At 39.5% G+C, this 26,422-nt stretch overlaps 1 protein-coding gene and 1 pseudogene across 1 annotated transcript in view; one reads left to right on the forward strand and one right to left on the reverse strand.

Annotated features, from left to right (window-relative positions):
• CAPN13 (calpain 13) overlaps positions 1-8,886 on the reverse strand; it is a 146,189-nt gene extending 137,303 nt beyond the window's left edge. The window contains 1 exon segment of the mRNA XM_036749923.1: positions 8,863-8,886. Within this exon segment, the coding sequence (XP_036605818.1) occupies positions 8,863-8,886 (24 nt within the window).
• A 5,086-nt stretch (positions 8,887-13,972) lies between these two features.
• Positions 13,973-20,242, forward strand: LOC118844544 (annotated as a pseudogene).
• The last annotated feature ends 6,180 nt before the right edge of the window (positions 20,243-26,422 follow it).

Genomic DNA, 26,422 nt, shown 5'->3' on the forward strand with positions numbered 1-26,422 from the left:
TGATGCTATTTCATTTCTCCTGTTGATTATCTCCAGTTTATCATGTATGTATCTTGTTTAGACATAGTTGTTTTCATATTGTCTTCCCCATTAAACTGTGATGTCCTTGAAAGCAGGGACTCCCTTTTGCCTTTATTTGTATACCCGGTACCTAGCACAGTGCTAGGCATTTGTGGGCAATCAGATGTTCATTGACTGACTGATTAACTCATCGGTGTAACAATGAGAAAATTCCCTCTACCAATACAGATCAGAGAATATCCTGCAACCATCTTAGAGAGTTCCCTGAACCACTGAGAACTCAAATGATCTGCCCAGGGTTACACAACCAGGATTTGTCAGAAGCAGGACCAGAACCTACTTTCTGATTCCTAAGTTCAAGGTTGGCCCTCTCTGTACTTCACCAACTCCCCACTGTATCTCTTCTTCTTCTTCCTCTTCCTTTTCCTCTTCCTCTTCCTCCTCCTCTTTCTCTTCCTCTTTTTCTTTCTTCCTCTACTCTTCCTCCTCCTCCTCTTCCCTCCTCTTCCTTTTCTGTGACATCACCACCACGACCTCTATTACCACCACCACCATTATCATTGTTATCACACATATCAGAGAGGTTAGGTCACACACTTATTGTAGGATAAAGGGTTAAAACCTAGATCTCTTCTGACTCTGTAGCTTACGTTCATTCCACTAAACTTTGCTGATTCAAAGCATGCTGGAGTGTTTCCTTCTGGGTAGGTTTACCCAGCCTAATTTCTTATATTGAAAGATTGGGGTGGGGGAGAGAAGGAGAGGTAAAAGGGAGGAAGCAAGCAAAACTGAAGCTGTTTTCCTTTAAAAGGATAGCTTGGAAGGAAGGAGGATGGGGGAATGGGGCCCATCAACAAGCCTAGGGAGGTCCCCCTGCCTTATAAACACAGAGCTAAGAACTGAACAAACCCCAGAGCCTGCTCATCAGGCAGCCTGTGTGTGCTGCTAATCACTCTTCCTCTGGGGGTAGCTACTAGTCTATTCCCATCCAGGTGTTGTGGCTCAGTGTCTGGAACCAATCTCTGCTTAAATGAACCAATCTCTCTGCTTAAGTGATGGGAATACCGTCCAAACTATATTCATTGCAAAGTTGATTAGAAAGCACCACCAGCAAACCCAGAGGGAGAGCTGAAAATCTTTGCAGCTTCTAAGTTTACAATAATACTAGGCCCTATAAACTTACAGGGGAGCCTGGGATGGTGCAAGAAAAGTCTGGATGGTGCCTAGATTTGTCTGTTTCACCCAGAACTGGAGATCTAAGCCCCACAAGCCCTTAGTCACAATTTATCTTCTCGTTTTTTGCTAAGTGTTCTTCTCTAGCCTTATTGGCAGCCTGATCCTGCCAGTGGCTCAGGCAGATCCCAAAGTGAGGACTGGATAAAAGTATCATCAATAAAAACACATGAGCCACTAGCAGATTTAGCTGTCCCTAACTGAAAGGAAGAAAGGAAAGGAGCAGAGGAGGTACACTGAATTTCAATAATCAATCAACAATTATTTATAAAGCACCTGCTATGTTCCTGACTGATGCTGGTAGGGGCATAAGGGGTGAGAAATGAGAAGAACCAGATGTGAAGAACCAGATGATAGCATCGATGGACATTTACAAACTTCTTAGCATATATTATTTCATTTTAATTCCATTCCATTAAGATGCAAGTTCTAGGCACTGCGCTAGGCTGGGGGATAGGGAAGATGGGGAGGGGGGTTGGATAGGAGTGAGGTGATCTCCAAAGTTCCTCCCAACACTCAACTTTTACTTGTCTGTTTCTCATAGTATAGGGCCCTTGTATGTAGATTCCTTAAGAGACATGTGTCTTCTCTAATGAATGTCCACTAAAGTCCATGCATTCATTTCTCACCAGGATGAAATCCAGACTTTTTCATCATGCCTCAGAAACCTCTTCATTCTGGAAGATTGCTTCAGCCCTGGAAATACCCTCCACCCCTGCAGCCTTTCCCTCTGAATGGATAATTCCGTTTAAGGAGAGTGCCTAAGTCAGCCATCTCATTTCTTACCAGGTTACACACTGGATTTCTCCATTATGCCCCTCTTCTGGTCTAATGTGTGGAAGACAATGCCTGAGAGCTTTATGTGTGGCTTCAAAAGGCAGGGGGATAGGGGCTCAATATGCACTTTCCCAATGCTCTCATGACCTGTCCTGTATTTTAGGGGGATTAGGGCTCAATTTCTGCTTTCTCAATGCTCTCATGACCTGTGCTGTATCTTCAGAACTGAAGTGAATTAGAGGTCCAGTGGGAAAGGACTGTTCCTTCTCAGGGTGACCCTGACCTAGCAATGTCATTTTAATCCCTAGCACATAGTCATTTCTCTTGCTGGATGTGAAGTTAAGCCCCAGACAGAATTGTAAAGGGGACTGAGTTTCTTTAGCACTTTCCTCTTCTCCTCCACACCTCTGTCTCCTTTTTCAATGCCTTTCTTTTCCCTTTTTGTCACTCTCTTCTGTCTGTTCCCCACAAGTACTGGTGCTCAATCATTGTCTCCTGGCTACCGTGGGTCTCACCATTACAAAACACTACTCAGCCCTGCACTGGCAACTCTTGCTTGTTTTGCATCTCATTCCCTCAAAGTTCTGCTTTACAACAGTGGTTCTTAACCTTTTTTTGTTTCATGGCCTTCTTGAATACTGTGGTGATATCTATGGACTCCTTCTCAAAATACTGTTATAAAATATCTAAAATACATAGATTCACAAAAGAAACCAATTATATTGAAATAGTTATCAAAATATTTTTTAAAGAAATTTCATTGTGCCTAGGTTAAGAACCCCTCCTTTATGGGGTTTCAGTTAAGAAGTCCAGTAGATTAACAGATTTCTGCTGATGACTTCATAACATGCTAATGAGTTAATTTATTTTTCCCAGGTAAAATGTTTGCTTTATTCTCACTAAGTCCTTTTCATATAGCTATTAAATCTTGTTTCTTCAAAAAAAAAATACTACTTGCTTTCCTTCTCCTCCTTCAGGTTCCCTTTATGTGTTATCTCTCCTAATTAGAATACAATCGGTTCCCTTTATGTGTTATCTCTCCTAATTAGAATACAATCTCCTTGAGGGCAGGGACTGTTTTTCTTTTTGCTTGTAAATGCTTGTTGAATGATGGACTTGTTTATTTCAGTAACAGTTTTTTTGTATGATGTCTTCCCCCAATGCATCAAATAAATACTGGGATGAGAAGTGTTAAACCTGAAAGTTTGGTTGAAGGAAACAACAGAGCTAGGTGATAGAAAAATCCATGTTGTTTATTATTTTCCCTTAAAGCATAGCGGAGCTAGCTTACTTGTATGTACAAGGAGTCAGAGCACAAGCTCTAGCTGTCTGAACAAAGGAATGAGAAAACTTATATATGTTATTTTAGTAGACCTAGCAAGCCTGGGTTACCTCATCTTTTATGACCCGCATGTATGTTTAACCATGATACAAGAAGAGGATTTTCCTTAATGGAATAGGGTTGTAAAGAATGTTGACAAAGGTCAGTTAATATTAAGCGAGGTAGTCTTTCTTGGGATTAGGGTCTCATCCTTTAATGGCTAACAGGGGTAAGAATGTCCTTAAGTCAGTCTGATCTGGTCTTGTTGACAGAGGTAAGGGTATTTCCTGAGCAAACTCTAGAGAACAAAGAAGCCCAGGTCCTGGATCTTCATCCAGTTACTCATTAATTCAGGCTCTGGGTCTAGTTGAAATTAAAAATGATATAAAATAGTATAATATTTTCCACAGAAGACAGGTGGACTAATTGCCTAAGCCAGAGGTGCCAAACACTGGCTGCTGGCTCCATGCAGCCCACAGAACTCCTGAGTACAATAAACCAAATTAAAATGTAGTTGGGAAATTAAATAAAAATATGATAAAACATAGGTAAGGTTAACATGTGGCTTTCTAAGTCAATGGGTGGCCCAGAAGGACCCTTTTGTATGGCCCAGTCTCTAATTCAGTTTGACACCACTGTCCTAAACCGTTCTGGTTGATTGTACATCAAAATTAGCCTCTTTAAAATTGAGGCCCTACAACTTTTGTCAAATCAGAATTTAGAGATAGAGGAGACCTTAGAGATTAACTAGTTAAATTTTTCACATTACTGAATACTAAACCAAGTCCCAAGATAAGTTACTTACCTATAGTCACAACTAGTTAATGAGAGAGCCATGACTATTATTTTGTGGTATTTCTACTGCTTCATACTGCTGTACTAGAGGTTCAGTCCTTTCTCTTTAGAGGAAGAAGGGTCCTCTTCACAATGGTGACTTCACAGGTAAATATTTGATTAGGCTGATGCGTGTAGGTAGGGCACCATATCTCATTTCCCTAAACAAAGCAGTAAGCCAAGCATAAAAAGAATAAATATGTTATATTTATGTATAGGAGTCCTGCACATTACTGAAATGATAAATCACTATATCTCCAATTCTGTAGTATTTTTCAAGTTACTACATTAGACTTTTCTCACAATAACCCTGTGAGGAAGGCAGGGTAAATATCATTGTCCCCATTCTACAAATAAAGCTTTAAGAGGAAGAAGTGACTTGCCTACAGAGCTAGCTAGAAGCAGAATGAAGATTTGAGTTCAATCTAAGTATCCTGATTTCAATCACTGTATTCTTTCTACTATATCACAAGCCTACAGTACTAAGCTTTGGAAAGATAGAGAAGAAGGGAAATATCTCCATTAGCACATTATTCAGCATCACTGGGTAACAAAATACTCATGTGAAACCCATGTCTCACAATGGAAACAAGTATAGGTCTCATGAGCACAAAGGTTCATTCAGTAGCCCTGAGGGGTATGGTTTAGAGCTATGGTTCATATCTGTGCAACCCACTAGGTGGCAATCTAGGCTTGCTCTGCCACCTTACTTCTAACTAGGTATTAACAAAAAATACCAGCAGTCTCAATTTCTCCCAAGTCTTTCTTCCCCTCTTAGTGTTTTCTTAGTTTCTATCTGTGTTCCTATGTAAGGTTATGGATATTATGGTAAATTCATAAATCTTTTAGTTCACACTCACCAATAATCTAGATCCCAATCTCTCTCCCTTCCTCAACATATCCCCAAAAGAACTCAATCAGAATATTGGCTACAATCCATTTACAATTAAAATGAAAATCAAGTGCAACAATAAACACTGAAGTAGCAGAGTAAAACCATTTCTGATAAAACTGAATTTAACTTCTCTTATCCTCTTTTGAGATCCTGGGCAAGTCACTTAATGGCTGTCTCAGTTTCCTTTTCTTTAAAATGGGGATAATAAAAGCACTTATATCCCAGGATTGTTGTAATATATGTAAAGAATTTTGCAAACTTCAAAGCTCTCTATAAAGGCTAGTTATTATTATTATTGTTGTTGTTGATGTTGTCGTTGTTGTTGTGAATTACCTCTTTACTCTCACAGGGACAGGGAGTATATGGGGAAGGGGAGATGGGACAAATGCACCCAAAGGTCATTGCAGAAAAGTACCTGAAGGCCATTGTAGAAATGCATTATCAAACATTCTCATTCTCAAAGTCTCAGAGAGAATGAGAGATCATCTCTGAGCTCCCTCATTCTTTGGAATAGTCAGTGGCTATCATTGGTAATATCACCTGGCCAACACCCAGGTGAAATTTATCGTCTGATATTTTAGCTGCTCATACTGAGAGAATCTCAACGGACTACTTAGGTAGCCCAAATTCTTTTTATTACTTTTCCAAATATGTGGTTGGCTCAGTCAGAAACCTAAAGGTAAGTCATCTGCTCCATAGTTCTAGGGACTGACTCTGGGGTCCACCTTCTACCTCACTCCTTGGAATTCTCATGCAGATATACGGCTACAGCTTCTCCTGGTGTCATAGCTAACCATTGGGAGTATCAGTCAGTAAGAAAGATCACATCCCAGAAGAAAGAACTGCAAAACAGAAGAAAGAACTACAAAGCACTGAATCTATCTCTTTAAATGTCCCACCAGATGAACTGATCCAGCCAATTCTGGAGAGCAATTTGGAACTATGCCCAAAGGACTATAAAAATATGCATACCCTTTGACCCAGCAATACCACTTCTAGGACTGTATCCCAAAGAGATCACAAAAGTGGGAAATGGACCAGTATGTACAAAAATATTTATAGCAGCTTTTCTTTGTGGTGGCAAAGAATTGGAAATCAAGGGGATGCCCATCCATTGGGAAATGGCTAAACAAATCATGGTACATGAATGTAATGGAATACTATTGTGCTATAAGAAATGAGGAGCAGATGGACTTCATTACAACCTGGAAAGACTTATATGAACTGATGCTGAGTGAGGGGAGCAGAACCAGGAGATCATTATACATGATTATAGATACATGGTATCTGTAAGGACTAACTTTGATAGACTTGGCTCCTTTCATCAATGCAAGGTTCAAAGACAGGTCTAAAATTATCATGATGGAAAAAGTTATGCACATCCAGAGAAATAATTATGGAGTCTGAATGCAAATTGAAGCAAACTATTTGCTCTTAGTTTTTCCTTCTTTTTTGGTTTCATTTCTTCTTTCTCATGATTCATTCCATTGGTTATAATTCTTCTTTACAACTGGACTATTATGTAAATAAGTTCAATGTGAAGTGTGTGTAGAACCTACATTGGATCACATGCAATCTTGGGGGGGGGAGGGGAGAGGAGAGGGAGGGAGAGAAAATTTGGAACCCAAAAATGTGTGGAACTGAGTGTTGTAAACTGAAAATAAAAAATAAATTTATTAAATAAAAAAAAATGTCCCACAAGAGCACTCAACTCCATTGAACCCTTAAAGTTGTCTTTTATGGTAGCCCCAAACCCATTCCTCTCTCACTTCTATCTCTATTTTTGCTGCCTAAAGATCTAGAAAATCTTAATTGGAGGGGGGAGAGATGAACAAGTAGGTCCCATTCAATGAGAGGCTGCTGCAACAAGTGCTAAGTATGTGCTTGTAGGTGCCACGTGTTTAGAAGGAGGTAGACACTCTTACTGTGGTGACTTGTGGTAACTTTGCTTATAAAATTCAGGCTCATCCTATTCTCCTCTCTTGCCACTTGATGCCTCCACTTTCCTTTTCTCCATCAGCATTCAGAGTCACATGGGTAAGGACCATCAGTTGAACATCATCTTCTATCCCCATCTCACTGCTGGAAACAGGGATGGTCACCTAGTTAGGTATCCTCCCAGTCTCTCAGGTTTCATATCTCAGGGTCATTCTTAAATTCTCCCTTTCCTCACCTTGTATATCCAACCATTTTCTAAGTCCTGCTGATTTTGCCTCCATAGCGTCCTTTGAAACCAGCCTCTATTATTTCCATGTAGCTGGCCACAAGTCAAGTTTATACACTCATCACTTCTCACCTGTATTATTATAAAAGACTTTTAATAGGTCTCCCTGATTTAAGTCTCTCTTCTCTCCAGTCCATCCTCCACACAGCTGCCAAAATAATCTTCCAAGAGGACAGTCCTGACCACACCAATCCACTGCTCAATAACTTTTGCTGGCTCCTTATTGTCTACAGGATAAAATATAAATTCCTTAGCCTGGCATTTAACAGACTCCATATTCTGGCTCCCAACCATTTTTCCAGCTTTATTACACATACCAGTCTCCTTCATACTGTGGCGGGTGAAAGATGAAATAACTGAGGGAACAAAGATTTGATCTCTTGAGCACGTTGATTTATTAAGCAATACATGGCAATTGCCCAACAAACTGGGACTAGGCTTCCTCAGCTTAGTCCTGGACCTCAAATAAAAGGGGTGGAAAACTTTTATATATTAACACAATTAATCAAATAAGACCAATAAATTAAAATGAAATGATACAACATTAGGTAATCTAATTTGTAATTGGAGGAAAGATTAGGGACTTTCCAAGTTGGGAGAGGGAGAGTAAACAGATATGATTTCCTGAATTAAGAAAAGAAACAAAAGAGGGGCAGCTAGGTGGCACAGTGAGTAGAGCACCAGCCCTGGAGTCAGGAGGACCTGAGTTAAAATCCAGACTCAGACACTTGACACATGTACTAGCTGTGTGACCTTGGGTAAGTCACTTAACCCCAATTGCCCTGCCAAAAAACAAACAAACAAAAACAAAAGAAAAGGAAAAACAAAAGGCATCCCCCCCCCCTTCCCCAAAGTATCTGTAAACAATCAAAGACTCATGGAAACAGTAACTGATTAATCAATATGGGGCCAGTTTTCATTTAAGACATGTTGTTTGAGATGTACAATTGCAAGACAACTTCTTGCATCAGTCTTTGGATTTGATTGGGTTTCTGGTCAGCATAACCTAGATCCTTACTTAGTTAACGGTCTCTAAGCAGCAGGTAGAGTTGGTCCACCTTCCCAGCCAGGTAGCGCTAGGTTCAAACAATGCAATAAGGTTTTCTCTCAATTCCCACAATTGAAATATAGTTTTCTCACAAGGCAGAATTTGGACTAGATGCATAATTGAATAGAAAGGGGAAGGAGCTAGCTCCAGAATTGAGTTACAAGATGGAGTCAATGTGGATCATTCAATTTAATTCCCCCAATTTCCTCGACGTCCTCTATGGTTCAGACTTATTTATTATTATTAACCAAAGTATCTAAAGATCATCCAAACTTATTTGTCCTACCACCCCTTAAAAAATTACTCAGCACCCTCCTGGAAATCTACTTTCTTTAACTTTTTAGTTTTTTTTATTTGCATCTTTTCCAAAAATAGAATTTTTTAAAAATGACACATCTTAAATTTAATAATTTATTATAAATTTGTGGGTTTTTTCTTGCATTGAAATTTCGATGATGCAATATTATATCACTTAACCATACAGTATCATATTGTAAACAAGTCATTACCTGCACATATTTCTGCCGAACCATGGTGGACTTCCCCACAATGTGCGAGGCATTCTCTTGCCAGCACTTTGCTTGTTACAACCTGGGGGTAGACTTGACCACCGATTGGTTATAATTTGCATTTTGTGTGTTTACTTGGAAAATAATGTCATCACTGTGACTTTAACTCTGTTATACAATAGATGAAACACGTATGAACGGTTTTTCAAAATTCTTTTTTCTCCTTTCCTTATGCTTCTACAGCCCCCTTATTTTTATTCAACGCCCCTCCCATTGCACCCCCACGGAGGCTACTACAGCCCCCTCCATCAGTCCAGCATCACCCCGGGGGTGGGATCACCCACTTTGGGAACCTATGGTAGACAAACTGCATTATCTTTTCCTTGATCTTATCCTATCACTATCCTGCCACCATGCATTCATGCAAGCTATCTCCATCCCTGGAACTCTTTCCTTTCTCATTTTCACCAATTGAAATCCTCTTCCTTCAAAGCTCACATTGTGTGCTACCTGTTCCAAGAGCCTTTCCCTGATTTCCCCCAGTGAAAAGTGAAAGCTTTCATAATATCTCTCATCTCCATGCCTTTGTCCCTTATTCCTGATATACTTTCCTTCCCTGCCTCCAACTTTTAGAATCTCTGGATTCCTTTCACACTCAGTTCAAATGCTACCTTTCCAAGAATACTTTCTGGCCCTCTGCTGCTAATCTCCTCCTCTCTAAGGTTACTTTCCATCTGCATATTGCATATACCTATTTATCCTCTTTGAGAACAAAGGACAAACAACATAACAACATACCTACTTATGTAAATATTGTCTCCCTCATTAGATTGTAAGTTCCTTGAGGGCAGACACTGTTTTTTAAAAATTTTCTTTGCATTGCTAGCTCTTAACCCAGTGTCTGGTATATAGTAAGAGCTAAATAAATGCTTATTGATTGTTGATTGGTTAGCTGATAGAAAATTGAGTCAGGGAGGAGGCTAAAGCTTTCGGCTTTAACTTACATATGGGATATATGTGGATTTCAACAATAACTCATATTTATAGAATACTGTAAGTATTGATAGGTATTTTCCATATGTAACCTTATTTGATCCTTACAACCTTGAGAGGTAAGCATTTTTATTACATTTATTATACAGTTGAGGAAATGAAGGCTGAAAGAGCTAAGGGATTCCTGGCATCACACTAGGCGTCCGTGTCTGAGGTGGGATTCAAATTCAGGTTTCCTGACTGCAATTCTAGCATTCTATTCATTATACCTCCTGGATCTCTTCTCCTTCTCATTCCCCTGACTGTAAGTGATTGAGAATAGACATTAAACTGTGTGCCTGGAATTACTGTTTTTTGTCTAAACTGTGTGCCTGGAATTACTGTTTTTTGTCTTACACTCTGTGAGAACACGGGGCTTTGGGGATCATTGGCAGGGCCAAAGTCCTGAGGAAGAACCCTGTGATAATCCCTAGGGAAGGCTATACAGACCGCAGGACTCCCAGAGGAAGACCAAGTGGTAGCCCCCCCCCTTAATGTGTGGGGATCACAGGGCCTCCTAGGGGTCAGACCCTAAGGAGGACCCAAGTGACAGCCCCTTAGGACGGTGGTAAGATCACAAGGCTCCTGAGACAGGGCTGGAAGTCCCAAGTGATATCCCCTTAAGAAGGCTGTGCAGACCACAGGGTTCCCCAAAGGAATCCAGAGTGGTAGCCCTCTTAACACCACAGTAGGGATCACAGGACACCCCAAGACAAGATCCAGGAGTAAGCCCGGTGAGCTTCTGCTGCCTATTGCTTCCCTTTACTTGACCTTAGGAAGATCCATGTGATTTGCCCATTCTCACCCAAAGAACTCAAGACCAGAGTGGGCAGAGGAAGGCATTTTATTATGCTCCTCGAGAGAGCAGGTGTAATGCTCACAGGAACACTCACACTGATACAGCTGCAGGAGGAGGGTAACCATTCCCTTCACTCCTGCTAGAGTTACGGTTAGTTTACAATCTTTATTTTTTACATAGTTTTCCTAGGTTATACAGTTTATACAGGTAGGATAATAAGGATACAGAAGCAAAAGTGAAGTTAATTAGATTTTCCTTGTCTTAGTTTAGGATTAAACTACATTCTTTTACTTCCCCTATTTTCCCTCTTTAACATATGCAAATGATGCAAATCAGTAGGCCTGAATTCTTGACCAAGACCAGACCCTAGATAAGCTTGAACTGGTTCAAGTGTGTTTGGCCTCTCTAATTCCCCAGACTGCCTTGTCAAAAAGCAAGCACATGCGTACAAGCCTCTGATCTCTCACCTGACCGACCTTGAGGCCTGGTCTCTGCTAAAGCTGGGGTGGGGGAGGGCGGGGAAGCACACCTTTAGTTCTGTGGAAACAAAACTCCTCCTCCCATTTCTTACACTCCCTCATAAGACTATGCACTTCCATGAAAGAAGGGATCATGTCTTAGGCTACAGGATGGTATTGTGGAAAGACTGAGTGGTCTGGGATCAGAGGAAGATCTGGGTTGAAATAACAGTTTTGGTCACTCACTAACTCGGTCACAATGGTCAAGTAACTTGATTTCTCTGGCTCCAGTTTCCTCATCCATAAAATAAAGGCAATGGATTAGATGAAGCTGGACGTCCTTCCAGCTAAAAAGCTATGATTAGGTCATTTTTCTGAACGTAGGGGGTACCTAATATAGGTTTATTTAATTGAAACTGGTGCACAGTTAAAAAATTGAGCCCCTGCATAAGGATCCATGAGAGAGGCACTATCTATTGTTCTACAGGACTGATGGAGACTGATTCCAAGACCTGTATGCAACTGGTGCAGGAAGGACCCCCTGAACCAACAAAGAACAGCTCTGGAACCTTGGAGGCCAATGAAGTGCTTGTGCCATGGGCTCCCAGAGGAGGATAGGACTAAGAATTCCTCTCTTCACCATTTAATGTTTGGAATTAGGGCCCTCAAATGCTACTAATGGAGTAATCAAACTCCTCTCTATGTTTTACTGAGGGACGATTAATCAGGGAAAATGTCCCATCTGCTTCCTTTATAACTCATTACTGTAGCACTTACACATTTGGTTTTTATTAATAATTTTCCTATTAATAAGCATTATTTTCTTTCTCCACTCCCACTTCATTTAAAAGAAAGAAATCCTCTCACAACTCTGTATAGGCAAGCAAAATGACTTCTCACATTGGCCTGTCTGAAAAGGAATATCCTATTCTGCATCTTATGCCCATCAGCTCTCTATCAGGAGGTGAATAGTATGTTCTGGAGTCATGGTTGGTTATTGTGTTAATCATGGTTATTTCAAATCTTCCAAAATTGTTTCTTAATAATGTTGTTATTATATACATTATTTTCTTTCTTTACTATTTAGCAGTTCATATAGGTCTTCCTGAGTTTCTCTGAAGCCATCTAAGATGACAATCATTTTGGCTCTTTCTAAGAGCAGGGAGATATGCTGAGGTGGTTCAAGAGTCTAGAAAGGCAAAAATAAGAAATTTGAAGCAATAGTAACTGGCATTTATGTGATGTTTTGTGGTTTAGAAAACATTTTACCACCATTGCCTTGTTTTATATTTTTACAACTCCATTTGACGGATGAGGAAACAGAAACTCTGAGATATTCTATAACTTGATGACTGCCAAATATATGTTTGTTTCTGTGTATAGGGCTGCTGAAGGGTTGCAAGTTTTACTGATGTATACACACACACACACACACACACACACACACACACACATACACACATTCATTAAACACAGGAATGTGGCCCAAGGCAACACAGGAGAACGACCTCACAGTTTGTGCTTTGCTCTATTCTTGCTTGGATTCACTTGCAGGACCATCCGAAGAGTATTTGAGAAGAGAAATAGCCCTCATAGCCAAGTTCCTCATGATTTCTTAAGGGATGTGGGGAATCATAGACTCCATAAAATATGTGTTGGGGATCCAGGATCACCACAGATAAATCAGAGTCACAAACGCTTTCTTATCTTGATCTAGATGGGATCTTGGAACAAAGAGGTAGATCCTATGGAAGCCAGAGGTAGAGTTCAAAAGATTGATTAAATCCCTGTGGGTTCTTGTTAGCTGAATAGATGTTTTGTGGTCCAAAACAGCTTGGCCCTTGGAGGTTAAGACTCTGGGAGCCAATAGACTCCCTTCTTCTTCTGGAAAGAAAGCAGATGAAGTATGTTTGAACGTTTTTCTCCTACACTGATGACTAGGGGGTGAGACAAGTCTACTTTTCTCACTGAAAAGTCTCTAGTGGAAGAGGTAGCCCCAAAGCTGAGGGATCAGCCATTAGAGAAAAGGAGTGGTGGAAATGCTATCCAATACCCAGAGGAGGGCAGCAGAGATGCTAGGTCTGTTCTAGAGCAGTGGCAATGTGGTACTTAATAGAGGAAGAGCCTAGCAAATTTCAGCCCTCAACAAGGACAGAGAGTAGACCCAGCATAAACAGTTCAATATTAGTATCAGAAGTCCCCCCATCCATGTGCCATGATCACAAGGGTTCCTACTTGTACTCTTCATGGCGACAGTGTACTCTGCATACATACACTGAATGTGCAATCTCTAAACACATCTATTCATCCCAGTATGATGTATATATTTGGGGAAAATGCTCTGTTGCTGCTGTTCTTACTAGACTATTAAATCAAGTGCCTTTTCTTTCCACTAATTTCATCTTTTGACTGATCGGCAAAGGCAAACACATGAATGGGGGCTCATAAACTATGGTTTTAAGTTCTTAGACGCTAACAGAGTACTGGGGTGGTTTTACACATGTGTATGTGTGTGTGTGTGAGTGGGGGGAGGAAGGGTGTACCCCTAGGTCTACGAGTGTTAGAAAAGAGAAAGTAGCCTGTGGAAAAACTGCTGAGTACTTCATATAACTTCATGAAATTCTTTGAAAAGATTTAAGTTTCAAACCTTGTATATGGAAATACAAAGAAATGAATGTATTTTATGGTTCATCTCCAATAATAGCTGGCATTTTAATAATATCTACTGAAACAGAGTACTATGTCTACATATTGAGAAATATAGATATGGGCCATGCACGAGGTCCCTTTCACAGCCAGCATTGATATTCAAGACACAGTGAAATATAAGGAAGTCATGAAACAGTATAGACTCGGACCCAATAGTGGCATAGTGACCTTCCTTAATCTCTTTGCTACCAGGTTTGATCAGGTCATGAAGTTTATTGAGAAGTCCCGGAACATGTCCCAGTATGTCTTGATTGACCTGCCTGGACAGATTGAGGTGTTCACCTGGTAAGCTTCTGGTACAATTATCACTGAAGACTTGGTGTCCTCATCTCCAACAATTGTCTTTTATGTAATGGATACATCTAGAAGGACCAGCCCTGTTACCTTCACGTCCAACATGTTGTATGCATGCAGTATCCTGTATAAAACCAAGTTGCCTTTCATTGTGGTCATGAACAAGACTGACATAATTGATCACAGCTTTGCAGTGGAATGGATGCAGGATTTTGAAACCTTCCAAGATTGCCTTAAATCAAGAAAGTACATATGTCAGCAATCTGACTCATTCTATGAGTCTAGTGTTGGATGAGTTTTTTTATTCTTTTCTTTATTTATTTAATATTTTTAGTTTTCAGCATTGATTTTCACAAGAGTTTGAATTACAAATTTTCTCCCCATTTCTACCCTCCCCCCCACTCCAAGGCACATATTCTGATTGCCCCATTCCCCAGTCAGCCCTCCCTTCTGTCACCCCACTCCCCCCATCCACTTTTCTCTTACTTTCTTGTAGGGCAAGATAGATTTTTATGCACCAATGCTGTATATCTTATTGCTTAGTTGCATGCAAAAACTTTTTTTTGAACATCTGCTTTTAAAACTTTGAGTTCCAAATTCTCCCCCTTCTTCCCTCCCCACCCACCCTCCCTAAGAAGGCAAGCAATTCAACATAGGCCACATGTGTGTCATTATGTAAAACCCTTTCACAATTCTCATGTTATGAAAGACTAACTATATTTTTCTCCTTCCTATCCTATCCCTCTTTGTTCAGTTTTCTCCCTTGACCCTGTCCCTTTTCGAAAGTGTTTTCTTTTGATTACCTCCTCCCCCATCTGCCCTCTGTTTTAACAACCCAGCTAGCAGCTTCTGTGGGGGCGCAAGATCTCCCCGCCCCCCCACCCCCACCACAGCCAGCACCCAGGAGGCTGCCAGCACCTAGGAGGCTGCTGAGATGCCGGGAAAGCACAGGTTCTTTTTATCTGCTTAAACAGGGAAAGCATGGTGAAGTGGTTCACCAGCTTACTTTAATCCAGCATTCAGTTAGCATACAGACAACATTCATTTAGATCAGGGGAAAAACGCCAGCATTCAGTTAGCATTCAGTTAGTTCAGGGGAGCATTCAGACAAGCATCAAGAGACAGGCCAAATACAGATTACAGTCAACTAGTTCAGGGGAACAAACAGCCAGCATCCTGAAGTTCAGAATATTCATTTAGTTCGGGGTAAAACAAAACCAGTATCCTGAACTTCAGAACAAAATACAAACAAATTACAAATATCAACAGACAGACCCAATACAATTCATAGTTACCAATATCTGGGCTCAGACCGAGAGCAAGGGCTGGCCCAGAGTCACGCTGCCACTGCTCCCATGCCAACCAGAAAAGGAAAGAGAGCTCTTCAAGCTGTCCTCTCCCCTCTTATAGAGTTTTTGACATCATCAAGCGCCACCTGAATGACCAGGGACGATTGGTTCTTGAGTCGGCCCCTCCCCCTAGCGTAGACTAGGGTAACACCCAACAGGGCATAGCTCTGGAGTTAACGCCTCCCCTCAGCCAGCCCCATGACTCATCACACAGGAAATTCTCTTCTTCCTGGCATGGTTTCTAGGCTTCCTGCCCCGGAAGGGAAGCCCCCAGTGCCCAGCAAGGCTCAATGAGGTAAGCTGAGTCACTTAAAGAAAACAAAGGCCATTCTGGCCACACCCTACCTTCTGTCATCCCCCCTTTTTTTATCTCCTTCCTCCTTCTTTCCTGTGGGGTAAGATACCCAATTGAGTGTGTATGTTATTCCCTCCTCAGGTCAAATCTGATGAGAGCAAGGTTCACTCATTCCCACTCCCCTGCACCTTCTTCCCTTCCTACAGAACTGCTTTTTCTAGCAACTTTTGTGCAAGATAATTTACCCCATTCTATCTCTCCCTTTCTCCCTCTCTCAATATATTCCTCTCTCATCCCCAATTTGATTTTTTTTAGATATCATCCCTTCATATTCAACTCACCCTGTGCCCTCTTTCTATATATATCTATATATATATTTATCTATATATATCTATACATGTGTGTGTGTTTGTGTGTGTGTGTGTGTGTGTGTGTGTGTGTGTGTGTTCCCTTCAGCTACCCTAATACTGAGGTCTCATGAGTTATACACATCATCTGTCCATGTAGGAATGTAAACAAAACAGTTCAACTTTAGTAAGTCCCTTATGATTTCTCTTTCTTGTTTACCTTTTCATGCTTCTCTTGATTCTTGTGTTTGAAAGTCAAATTTTCTATTCAGCTCTGGTCTTTGCACTGAGAAAACTTGAAAGTCCTCTATTTTATTTAAAATCCATATTTTGCCTTGGAGCATGATATTCAGTTTTGCTGGGTAAGTGATTCTTGGTTTTATTCCTAGCTCTGTTGACTTCTGGAATATCATATTCCAAGCCCTTCGATCCCTTAATGTAGAATCTGCTAGATCTTGTGTTATCCTGGTTGTGTTTCCACAATACTCAAATTGTTTCTTTCTGGCTGCCTGCAGTATTTTTCCTTGATCTGGGAGCTCTGGAATTTGGCAACAATGTTCCTAGAAGTTTTCTTTTTGGGATCCTTTTCAGGAGGTGATCGGTGGATACTTTCTTTTATTTTTTTTAAATTTAAATTTAATTTTATTTATTTAACATATTTGGTTTTCAGCATTGATTTTCACAACATTTTGAATTACAAATTTTCTCCCCATTTTTACCCTCCCCCCCACTCCAAGATGGCTTATATTCTGGTTGCCTTGTTCCCCAGTCAGCCCTCCCCTCTATCACCCCCCCTCCCCTCTCATCCCCTTTTCCCTTCCTTTCTTGTAGGGCAAGATAAATTTCTACGCCCCATTGCCTGTGTATCTTATTTTTTAGTTGCATGCAAAAACTTTTTTTGTTTTTGAACATCTGATTTTAAAACTTTGAGTTCCAAATTCTCTCCCCTCTTCCCTTCCCACCCACCCTCCCTAAGAAGTCAAGCAATTCAACCTAGGCCACACATGTATCTTTATGTATAACCCTTCCACAATACTCATGTTGTGAAAGGCTAACTACATTTTGCTCCTTCCCAACCCATCCCGCTTTATTGAATTTTCTCCCTTGACCCTGTCCTCTTTCCAAAGTGTTTGTTTTGATTACCTCCACCCCCATCTGCCCTCCCCTCCATCATCCCCCCGCCTTTATTTTTTTTTTTTATCTTCCTCCCTCTTCTTTCCTGTGGGGTAAGATACCCAACTGAGTATGTATGGTATTCCCCCTCAGGCCAAATCTGATGAGAGCAAGGTTCACTCATTCCCCCCCTCACCTGCCCTCTCCCCTCCTCCCACAGAACTGCTTCCTCTTGCCACCTTTATGCAAGATAATCCACCCCATTCTATCTCTCCCTATCTCCCTCTCTCACTATGTTGCTCTCTCATCCCTTAATTTCATTTTATTTCTTTTAGATATCTTCCCTTCATCTTCAACTCACCCTGTGTCTGCTCTCTCTCTTTTACTTATATATATATATATATATATATATATATATATATATATATATACACATACACATATATATACATACACATATAAATATATACACATACATATAAATACATATATATAAACACACACATATATATATACACATACATACACATACATACATATACACATAGATACATACATACATACACATTCACCTATATATATACATAAACATATATGTGTATATATATATGCATATTCCCTTCAACTGCCCTAATACTGAGGTCTCATGGATCATACACATCATCTTTCCATGTAGGAATGAAAACAAAACAGTTCAACTTTAGTAAGTCCCTTGCAATTTCTGTTTCTTGATTACCTTTTCATGCTTCTCTTGATTCTTGTGTTTGAAAGTCAAATTTTCTATTCAGTTCTGGTCTTTCCACTGAGAAAGCTTGAAAGTCCTCTATTTTATTGAAAATCCATATTTTGCCTTGGAGCATGATACTCAGTTTTGCTGGGTAGGTGATTCTAGGTTTTAGTCCTAGCTCCATTGACCTCTGGAATATCGCATTCCAAGCCCTTCGATCTCTTAATGTAGAAGCTGCCGGATCTTGGGTTATTCTGATTGGGTTTCCACAATACTCAAATTGTTTTTTTCTGGCTGCTTGCAGTATTTTCTCCTTGATCTGGGAGCTCTGGAATTTGGCGACAATATTCCTAGGAGATTTCTTTTTGGGATCTATTTGAGGAGGTGATCGATGGATTCTTTCAATTTCTATTTTGCCCTGTGGCTCTAGAATATCAGGGCAGTTTTCCTTGATAATTTCTTGAAAGATGATATCTAGGCTCTTTTTTTTGATCATAGCTTTCAGGTAGTCCAATAATTTTTAAATTATCTCTCTTGGATCTATTCTCCAGGTCAGTGTTTTTTCCAATGAGATATTTCACATTGTCTTCCATTTTTTTCATTCATTTGGTTCTGTTTTATAATATCTTGATTTCTCATAAAGTCACTAGCTTCCACTTGCTCCAATCTAAATTTTAAGGTAGTATTTTCTTCAGTGATCTTTTCGATCTCCTTTTCCTTTTGGCTAATTCTGCCTTTCAAGGCATTCTTCTCCTCATTGGCTTTTTGGAGCTCTTTTGCCATTTGAGTTAGTCTAGTTTTTAAGGTGTTATTTTCTTCAGTATTTTTTGGGTCTCCTTTAGCAGGTCATTGACTTGTTTTTCATGGTTTTCTCCCATCACTCTCATTTCTCTTCCCAATTTTTCTTCTACTTCTCTAACTTGCTTTTCCAAATCCTTTTTGAGCTCTTCCATGGCCTGAGAACAATTCATATTTTTCTTGGAGGCTTTTCATGTAGGCTCTTTGACTTTGTTGACTTCTTCTGGCTGTGTGTTTTGGTCTTCTCTGTCACCAAAGAAAGATTCCAAAGTCTGAGTCTGGATCTGAGTGCATTTTCGCTGCCTGGCCATGTTCCCAGCCAACTACTTGACCCTTGAGTTTTTCGTCAGGGTATGACTGCTTGTAGAGTATAGAGTACTTGGTCCCAAGCTTGAGGGGCTGTGCTGTTGTTTTCAGAGCTTTTTCTACACAGCAAGCTCTACCACACCAGCACTACTCCTCCCCCACGAACCTCCAACCTGGACGGCCACTCAGCAGGCTCTTCACTCCTGCTCAGATCCACCACCAGGTGGGCCTGGGGCTGGAAGCAACTGCAGCTGTAGTTCTTTAGCTGCACTACCTCCACTGCCCCTGGAGCAGTGGCTGAACTGTGAACTCCTTTCATTCTGTCACTGCAGTTTTTTCCCACTAAACGTCTCTGTTGTCTTTGGTGTTTGTGGGTTGAGAAGTCTGGTAACTGCCACAGCTCACTGATTCAGGGTGCTAGGGCCTTTTCCACCTGGCTCCCAGTCTGGATGGTCCAGGCACAGCCCACGCTGGGTTCTGCTCCACTCCACTCCCAGCTCCGTGTGATAGACCTTACCCAGTGACCATCCAGGTTGTCCTAGGCTGGAGCCTTGTTTCCCTCTTCTATTTCATCGGTCTGCAATTCTAGAATTTGTTCAGAGCCATTTTTATAGGTGTTTGGAGGGTCCTGGGGGAGAGCTTTAGGCCAGTCCCTGCTTTCCACCTGCCATCTTGGCTCTACCCCATCTTGGATGAGTTTTATAGTTCACTCAGGGTGATGGGGGTGTCTGCTATCCTGGGCATAGGCTTAGAAAAACTCTTTGTGCAAGTCACCAGTGCCACAGAAGAGTATGAATGGGAATATCACCCTGAATATGAACGTCTGAAGAAAACACGGGCCCATACACAAAGCCAGCAGCAAAAAGAGGAACTGGACCATCTTTGAAAAGATAAGGGGTCTGTGGCCTTGGATCCTGGGGTAGCCGCAGAAAATTCAGCTTCTTCAGTGACTCTTTCTCATTTGATTCTAACCCGAGATGCAGCAGATGAGGAAGAAGATGCAGAAGATAGTGATACAGATGATATTGACCATAAAGTTACAGAAGAAAGCCATGAAGAACCAGCTTTCAAGAATTTTATGCAGGAATCAGTGACGTGGTACAGGAACAGAAGCAATGAATAAATAAATAATTAGGAGGAGAGAGACATTAGGAAGCTGTACTTGGGTTACTTGAAGTTCAGGAGTTCTGCATGAAGGAACTTTGTTGTCTTCCACTGCTTTTGGTCATGAAGAGGAGACCTTCTGGCTTGGCAGTCAGTGGTCCTCATTGAGAAGCTGGATTCCTCTTTACCTCTGGACAGAAACTCATACCATTGCAGCCATGAGGTTTTCTAATAATTTTATCATGTTAAACTCAAGTATCTGTGCTGTTGGCAAGTAGAAATTGACAACCCTCTCTTGGTGGTCTTCTGCATCTCCATTGGGAGACTGGTTTTGCAGCCAGTACTTCTCCCTGCCTTTTCTGCGCCCTTGACTGTATGTGCCCCTTTCCTTGTGTGACAAATGGTGCTGAGGGTGAACCTTCACAAGCCAGAAATGTCAGTGGCTTCCTGCTCACTTTGTCAGTGTCAGTCCTAGAACTTGTTTCGCATCATGTGGTTTATAAGACCTCAAATCCGTTGGAGGAAAACAGGAACGCCTTGTTTTGTGTTGGAACTTGAATAAATAATTTATTTTTAAAAAGGAATATAGGTATGTAGAAATATCAAATTAGGTTAAAGAAATGTCTGTATCTATATATCTTTACTTGGTGTCCTCAGATTTACATATATATATATATATATATATATATATATATATATATATCTATATACATAAATGTACATAAACATAATATGCAGTCTGCTAAATTTGACCTGGGCATTCCCCCTAAAGCACTGAAATATGCAAAATTTTGCAAAAAACCCATCCAAACATATGGGGAAAATAGGAAAGGGGCATAATGCTCAAAATGCTTCATCAGTGACACATAAAAAAGAATAGGAACCAAATAAAAATGGCAGCACAGTTTTATACATATGAAATGGCTAGGAAATACATAAGTGCTATGATAAATAATGGTTGCTTCAGTGGACTTTGACTGGTGTTCAGCTGGCACCCAGGGCTGCTTGAGCCAATAGGGCAAGCCAAAAATCCAGGCCTCCCAGCCTTGGCCTGGGGCCTTGGTGAAAGAAGGTGGGATTAGGGGGTGGGGTGGAGGTGGTAGGACAGGCTATCCTCCACTCAAGGTCCAGAAGGTAGGAATAAATATGATACTTGATCTTGACAAAAACCTGAAGTTTGCTTGTGGAAGTGGGTATCAGAAGGGTTGTAACTTGGAAGTTATTGTGAAGTGGTGCAGTTTTCTGCATTCTCTGTTTCTCCCAAAAGATATTGCTCAAAAGCAAAAGCAAAATTTACATTGTACTCAAAATGTTCCCAAATATATCGATTGAGCTGGAACAAACTAATCTGATTTTCACAAAAACTGAGAGATGGGTAACTACAAATGTGATTACATTTTTTTTAATAGAAGAAAAACTCAAAGAGGTTAAGTCACCTGCCCCAGGTCAAAGAGTTAGAAAGACTCAAATCCAGGTCTTCTGAATTGCAGTTCAATGTTCATCCAAATACCCTGGGGTTTAGATACAATTTCACAGAAAATCAGGCTATCTTTACCAAACCTGGACCTTCCATTTGTTTTTCCCTTCCTTCACCTTCCACAAACTTCTCCATCAATCAGTCAATGGCACCTATAAAATTCTCAGAATATGCAGAACACCACCTGCAATTATCAAGAAAGGCATTTATAATCCATAAGATCAGACGAGTATAAACAAGCAAACCACAAAATACACATAATATTATTTTACAAACAGGGCTTCTTTCTTTTTGAGAAATGCATATTGGATCAGCAGTGATTTTGATGAATGGTGAGGGTACTCTTTATAAATAAATCTATTTTAAATTCTACTTGCCATTTTTGATTAATGGCTTTACCTCAGCAAAATCATTCAACAGCAGGAGAAGTGAATAACCGTGCTTTTGGCCTCCAATGGCTTTGATGTAGCAATGAAGTGGTGCAAGAGGGAAAATGGGTATTCTATTTTCAAGCAGAGCTTTTAAACTTGAGTTTCAAGGGAAGCATGGATAGATTTCAGGGAGTTCAGAAACTTTGATGGAAAAAATCTTTATTCCAGTAAAATTGATTTACTTTGTAATCCTATTATTTTATTTTATGCATTTATAAATATTCCGAGAAAAGTTCCACAGGCTTCAGTAGACTGATAATGCAGTCCATGGATACATAAAAGAGATCTGATTATTTATTTTGAAGTTTTCATGCATTCTCCCGAGATGAATGTGGCAAGGGGAAGAGAGGAGTTCCTCTTGGCTTAAAGTAATTTGGTATTACTCTGTTCTGTTGAAATACAAATTCAATGAGACTCTCTATTGGAATTTTTTTTCTCTATCTGTGCAAGTCTTTTTCCCCACTTTTTTCATTTTATTACCATTTTTTACATTATCTTTATTTTCTAATATAGCCTTTATAACAAAGATTCTTCCTTTATCACAAAGAATAAAAGAGAAATAAAGACCATTCAGGTAAACTGACACATTAACTATGTTTGATATTACAGTCTTTTGTGGGGAGGGGTGTTGTTTATTTTTGCACTTATAATATTTTATTTTTTTCCAATTACATGTAAAGATAGTTTTCAGCAATCATTCTGGTAAGATTTTGAGTTGCAAATTTTTCTCCCTCTCTCCTTTTCCTTCCCCCCTCTACAATACAGCAAGCAATCTGATAAAGCTTATACGTATACAATCATGTTAAACACATTTTGACATTAGTCATGTTGTGAAAGAAGAATCAGAACAAAAGGGGACAACCACAAGAAAGAAAAAACAAAAAACAAAAAAATGAAAACAGTGTGCTTTGATTTGTATTTAGACTCCATGGTCCTTTCTCTGGATATCGGTATCATTTTCCAACTCAAGTGTTTTGGAATAGTCTTGAATTGCTGAGAAGAGCTAAGTCTATCCTAGTTGATCATCAAACAATGTTGCTGATAATTGTGTACAGTTCTGGTTCTACTGGTTCTACTCGCTTCACTCAGCATCATTTCATGTAAGTCCAGGCTTTTCTGAAATATACCTGCTCATCATTTCTTATAGAACAGCATTCCATTACATTCATATGCTGCAACTTGTTCAGCCATTCCCCAGTTGATGGGGATCCTCTCGATTTCTAATTCTTGGCCACCACAAAAAGATCTGCTGTACATATTTGTGTACATGTAGGTACTTTTCCATTTTTCATGATCTCTTTGGGACACAGACCTAGCGGTGGTATTGCTGGATCAATGGGTATGCACAGTTTCATAGCCCTTTGGGCTGTAATGGCAAGCAGGGTGGGACTTTTTTTCTTGGTTTTGGAGTGCTTTTCAGCACTAAGGCAATCAAGTGCCTTTGAGTCTTGCCTTTGTTTCAATCAAGAGTCTTTGAATCAGGAATCTTTGATGACCTGCTTAAGTCATGGGAAGGCCTAGGTCTCATGGGTTTGAGTTGCATGGTTGCAATGCCCTCTGACCCTGAAGAAATGGATATATTCTCTGAGGTTAGCATTTGCTTGGGGATCACTCACTGTAAGAGTGATTTGACCAGATGAGATTCTGGGGAGCTGTTAAGGAGCTCCTCAGCTTTGAAAAACCCAGATGTTGGTACTTCTCTCTCTGGTAACTATGTATATAATGTGTTGTACAGACAGCTAGAAGCCTTGTGTAATTTTGCTCTGTTTATATAATTTCTGTTTGTAATTTCTGTTTGTGTTTTCTCTGAAGTTCAGAGTGCTGACTTTTTCCCTTGAACTAAGTGAATGATATACGTATGTTTAATTAAAGTGAGATTGTAAACCTCTTAACGTTTCTTTCCATAGAAAAGCAGATCAAAGGACCTGTGCTAGCAGCCCTCCTGTGTGTTGGTGTTATTGGTCTTACACAGCCACAGTAGCAGCAAGTAGCATTGTTGTTACATGGGCATAGTTCCAAATTGCTTTCTGGAATGGTTGAATTAGCGCTCAACTCCACCAACAATGCATTAGTGTCCCAGTTTCCCCATACCCCCTCTGACATTTATCACCTTTCTTTAATATTAGCCAATCTGAAAGGTGTGAAGTGACACTTCAGAGTTTTATTTTGCATTTCTCTAATCAATAGCGATTTAGAGCAGTTTTTCATATGACTATAGATAGCCTTAATTTCTTCTTTTGAAAATTGCCTGTTCATATTCTTCGACCATTTATGAACTGGGGGATGACTTGTATCTTTCTACTTTTGACTCAGTTCTCTATATATTTAAGAAGTTAAGCCTTTATCAGAGATACTGTAAAAATTTTTTCTCAGCTTTCTGTTTCCCTTCTAATCTTGGCTACATTAGTTTTGCTTTTGCAAAACCTTTTTAATTAAATGTAATCAAAATTATCCATTTTGCATTTCATAATGTCATAAATTCTTCTTTTCCCCATAGATCTGATAGGTAAACTATATCTTGTTCTCCTGATTTGCTTAGAGTGTCACCTTTTATGTCTAAATCATGTACCTATTTCAACCTTATCTTGGTATAGAGGGTGAGATGTTGGTCTATGCTTAGTTTCTGCCATACTATTTTCCAGTTTTCCCAGAAGTTTTTGAGTTCTTATCCAGAAGCTGCAGTCTTTGGGTTTATCAAACACAAGATTAATATAGCCATTGACTACTGTTTCTTGTGGACCTAACCTATTCCACCGATCCACCACTCTGTTTCTTAGCCAGTAGCAAGTCCTTTTGATGATTGCTGTTTTATAATACAATTTAAGATCTGGTACAACAAGGCCACCTTTGCTTGCATTTCTTTTCATTAAAATTCCCTTGACGTTATAGAACTTTTGTTCTTCCCGATGAATTTTGCTATTGTTTTTTGTAGCTCTACAAAATAATTTGTTGGTAGTTTGATTTGTATGGCACTGAATAAGTAAATTAATTTAGGTAGAATTGTCATTTTTATTATATTGCCTTGGCCTATCCATGAGTAATTGAAATTTTCCCAGTTTTTTAGATTTAACTTTGTTTGTGTGAAAAGTATTTTGAAATTTGTGTTCATATAGTTCCTGGGTTTGTCTTGGAACGTAGACTCGCAAATATTTTATATTATCTACAGTTATTTTCAATGGAATTTCTCTTTCTATCTCTTGCTGCTGGGCTTTGTTAGTAACATATAGAAATGTTGATGATTTATGTGGGTTTATTTTATATCTTGCAACTTTGCTAAAGTTGTTAATTGTTTAAAGTAGTTTTTTAGCTGATTCTCTAGGATTCTCTAAGTATACCACCATATGATCTGCAAAAATGATAGTTTTGTTTCTTCGTTGCCTTTTCTAATTCCTTCAATTTATTTTTCTTCTCTTGCTGCTATAGCTAACATTTCTAGTACAATATTGAATAAAGCATTAATAATGGGCATCCTTATTTCACCCTTGATATTGCTGAGAATGCTTCTAGCTTATCCCCATTACATATAATGCTCCCTGATGGTTTTAGATAGCTGCTGCTTAAGAAAAACTCCATTTATTCTTATGTTCTGTAGTTTTTTTTAATAGGAATGGGTCTGGTATTTTATCTAAAACTTTTTCCGCATATATTGAGATAGTCATATGATTTTTGTTAGTTTTGTTATAGATATGGTCAATTGTGCTGATAGTTTCCCTAATATTGAACCAGCTCTGCATTGCTGGTATAAATCCCACCTGATCATAGTGTCTTCATAATAAATTGCTGTAATCTCTTTGCTAATGTTTTATTTAAAATTGTTTCATCAACATTCACTGGAGAAATTGGTCTATAATTTTCTTTCTCTGTTTTGGTTCTTCTTGGTTTAAGTATCAGCACTATATTTGTGTCACAAAAGGAATTTGGTAGGACTCCTTATTTGCCTATTTTTTCCAAATAGTTTATATAGTATTAAAATTAATTGTTCTTTAAATGTTTGGTAGATTTCACTTGTAAATCCATCTGGCCATGGAGATTTTTTTCTTAGGGAGTTCGTTGATGGCTTGTTCAATTTCTTTTTCTAAAATGGGGTTATTTAAATAGTTTATTTCCTCTTCTGTTAACCTGGGCAATTTATATTTTTGTAAATATTCATTCATTTCACTGAAATTGTCAGATTTATTGGCATACAGTTGGGCAAAATGGCTCCTAATTTTTGCTATAATTTTCTCTTCATTGGTGGTGAATTCCCTCTTTTCATTTTTTTGATACTGGGTGTAATTTGGTTTTCTTCTTTCTTTTTTAAAGTAAAATTAATCAAAAGTTT

The sequence above is a fragment of the Trichosurus vulpecula genome, chromosome 3 (genome assembly GCF_011100635.1).
Source record: "Trichosurus vulpecula isolate mTriVul1 chromosome 3, mTriVul1.pri, whole genome shotgun sequence".
NCBI classification, from domain to species: domain Eukaryota; kingdom Metazoa; phylum Chordata; class Mammalia; order Diprotodontia; family Phalangeridae; genus Trichosurus; species Trichosurus vulpecula.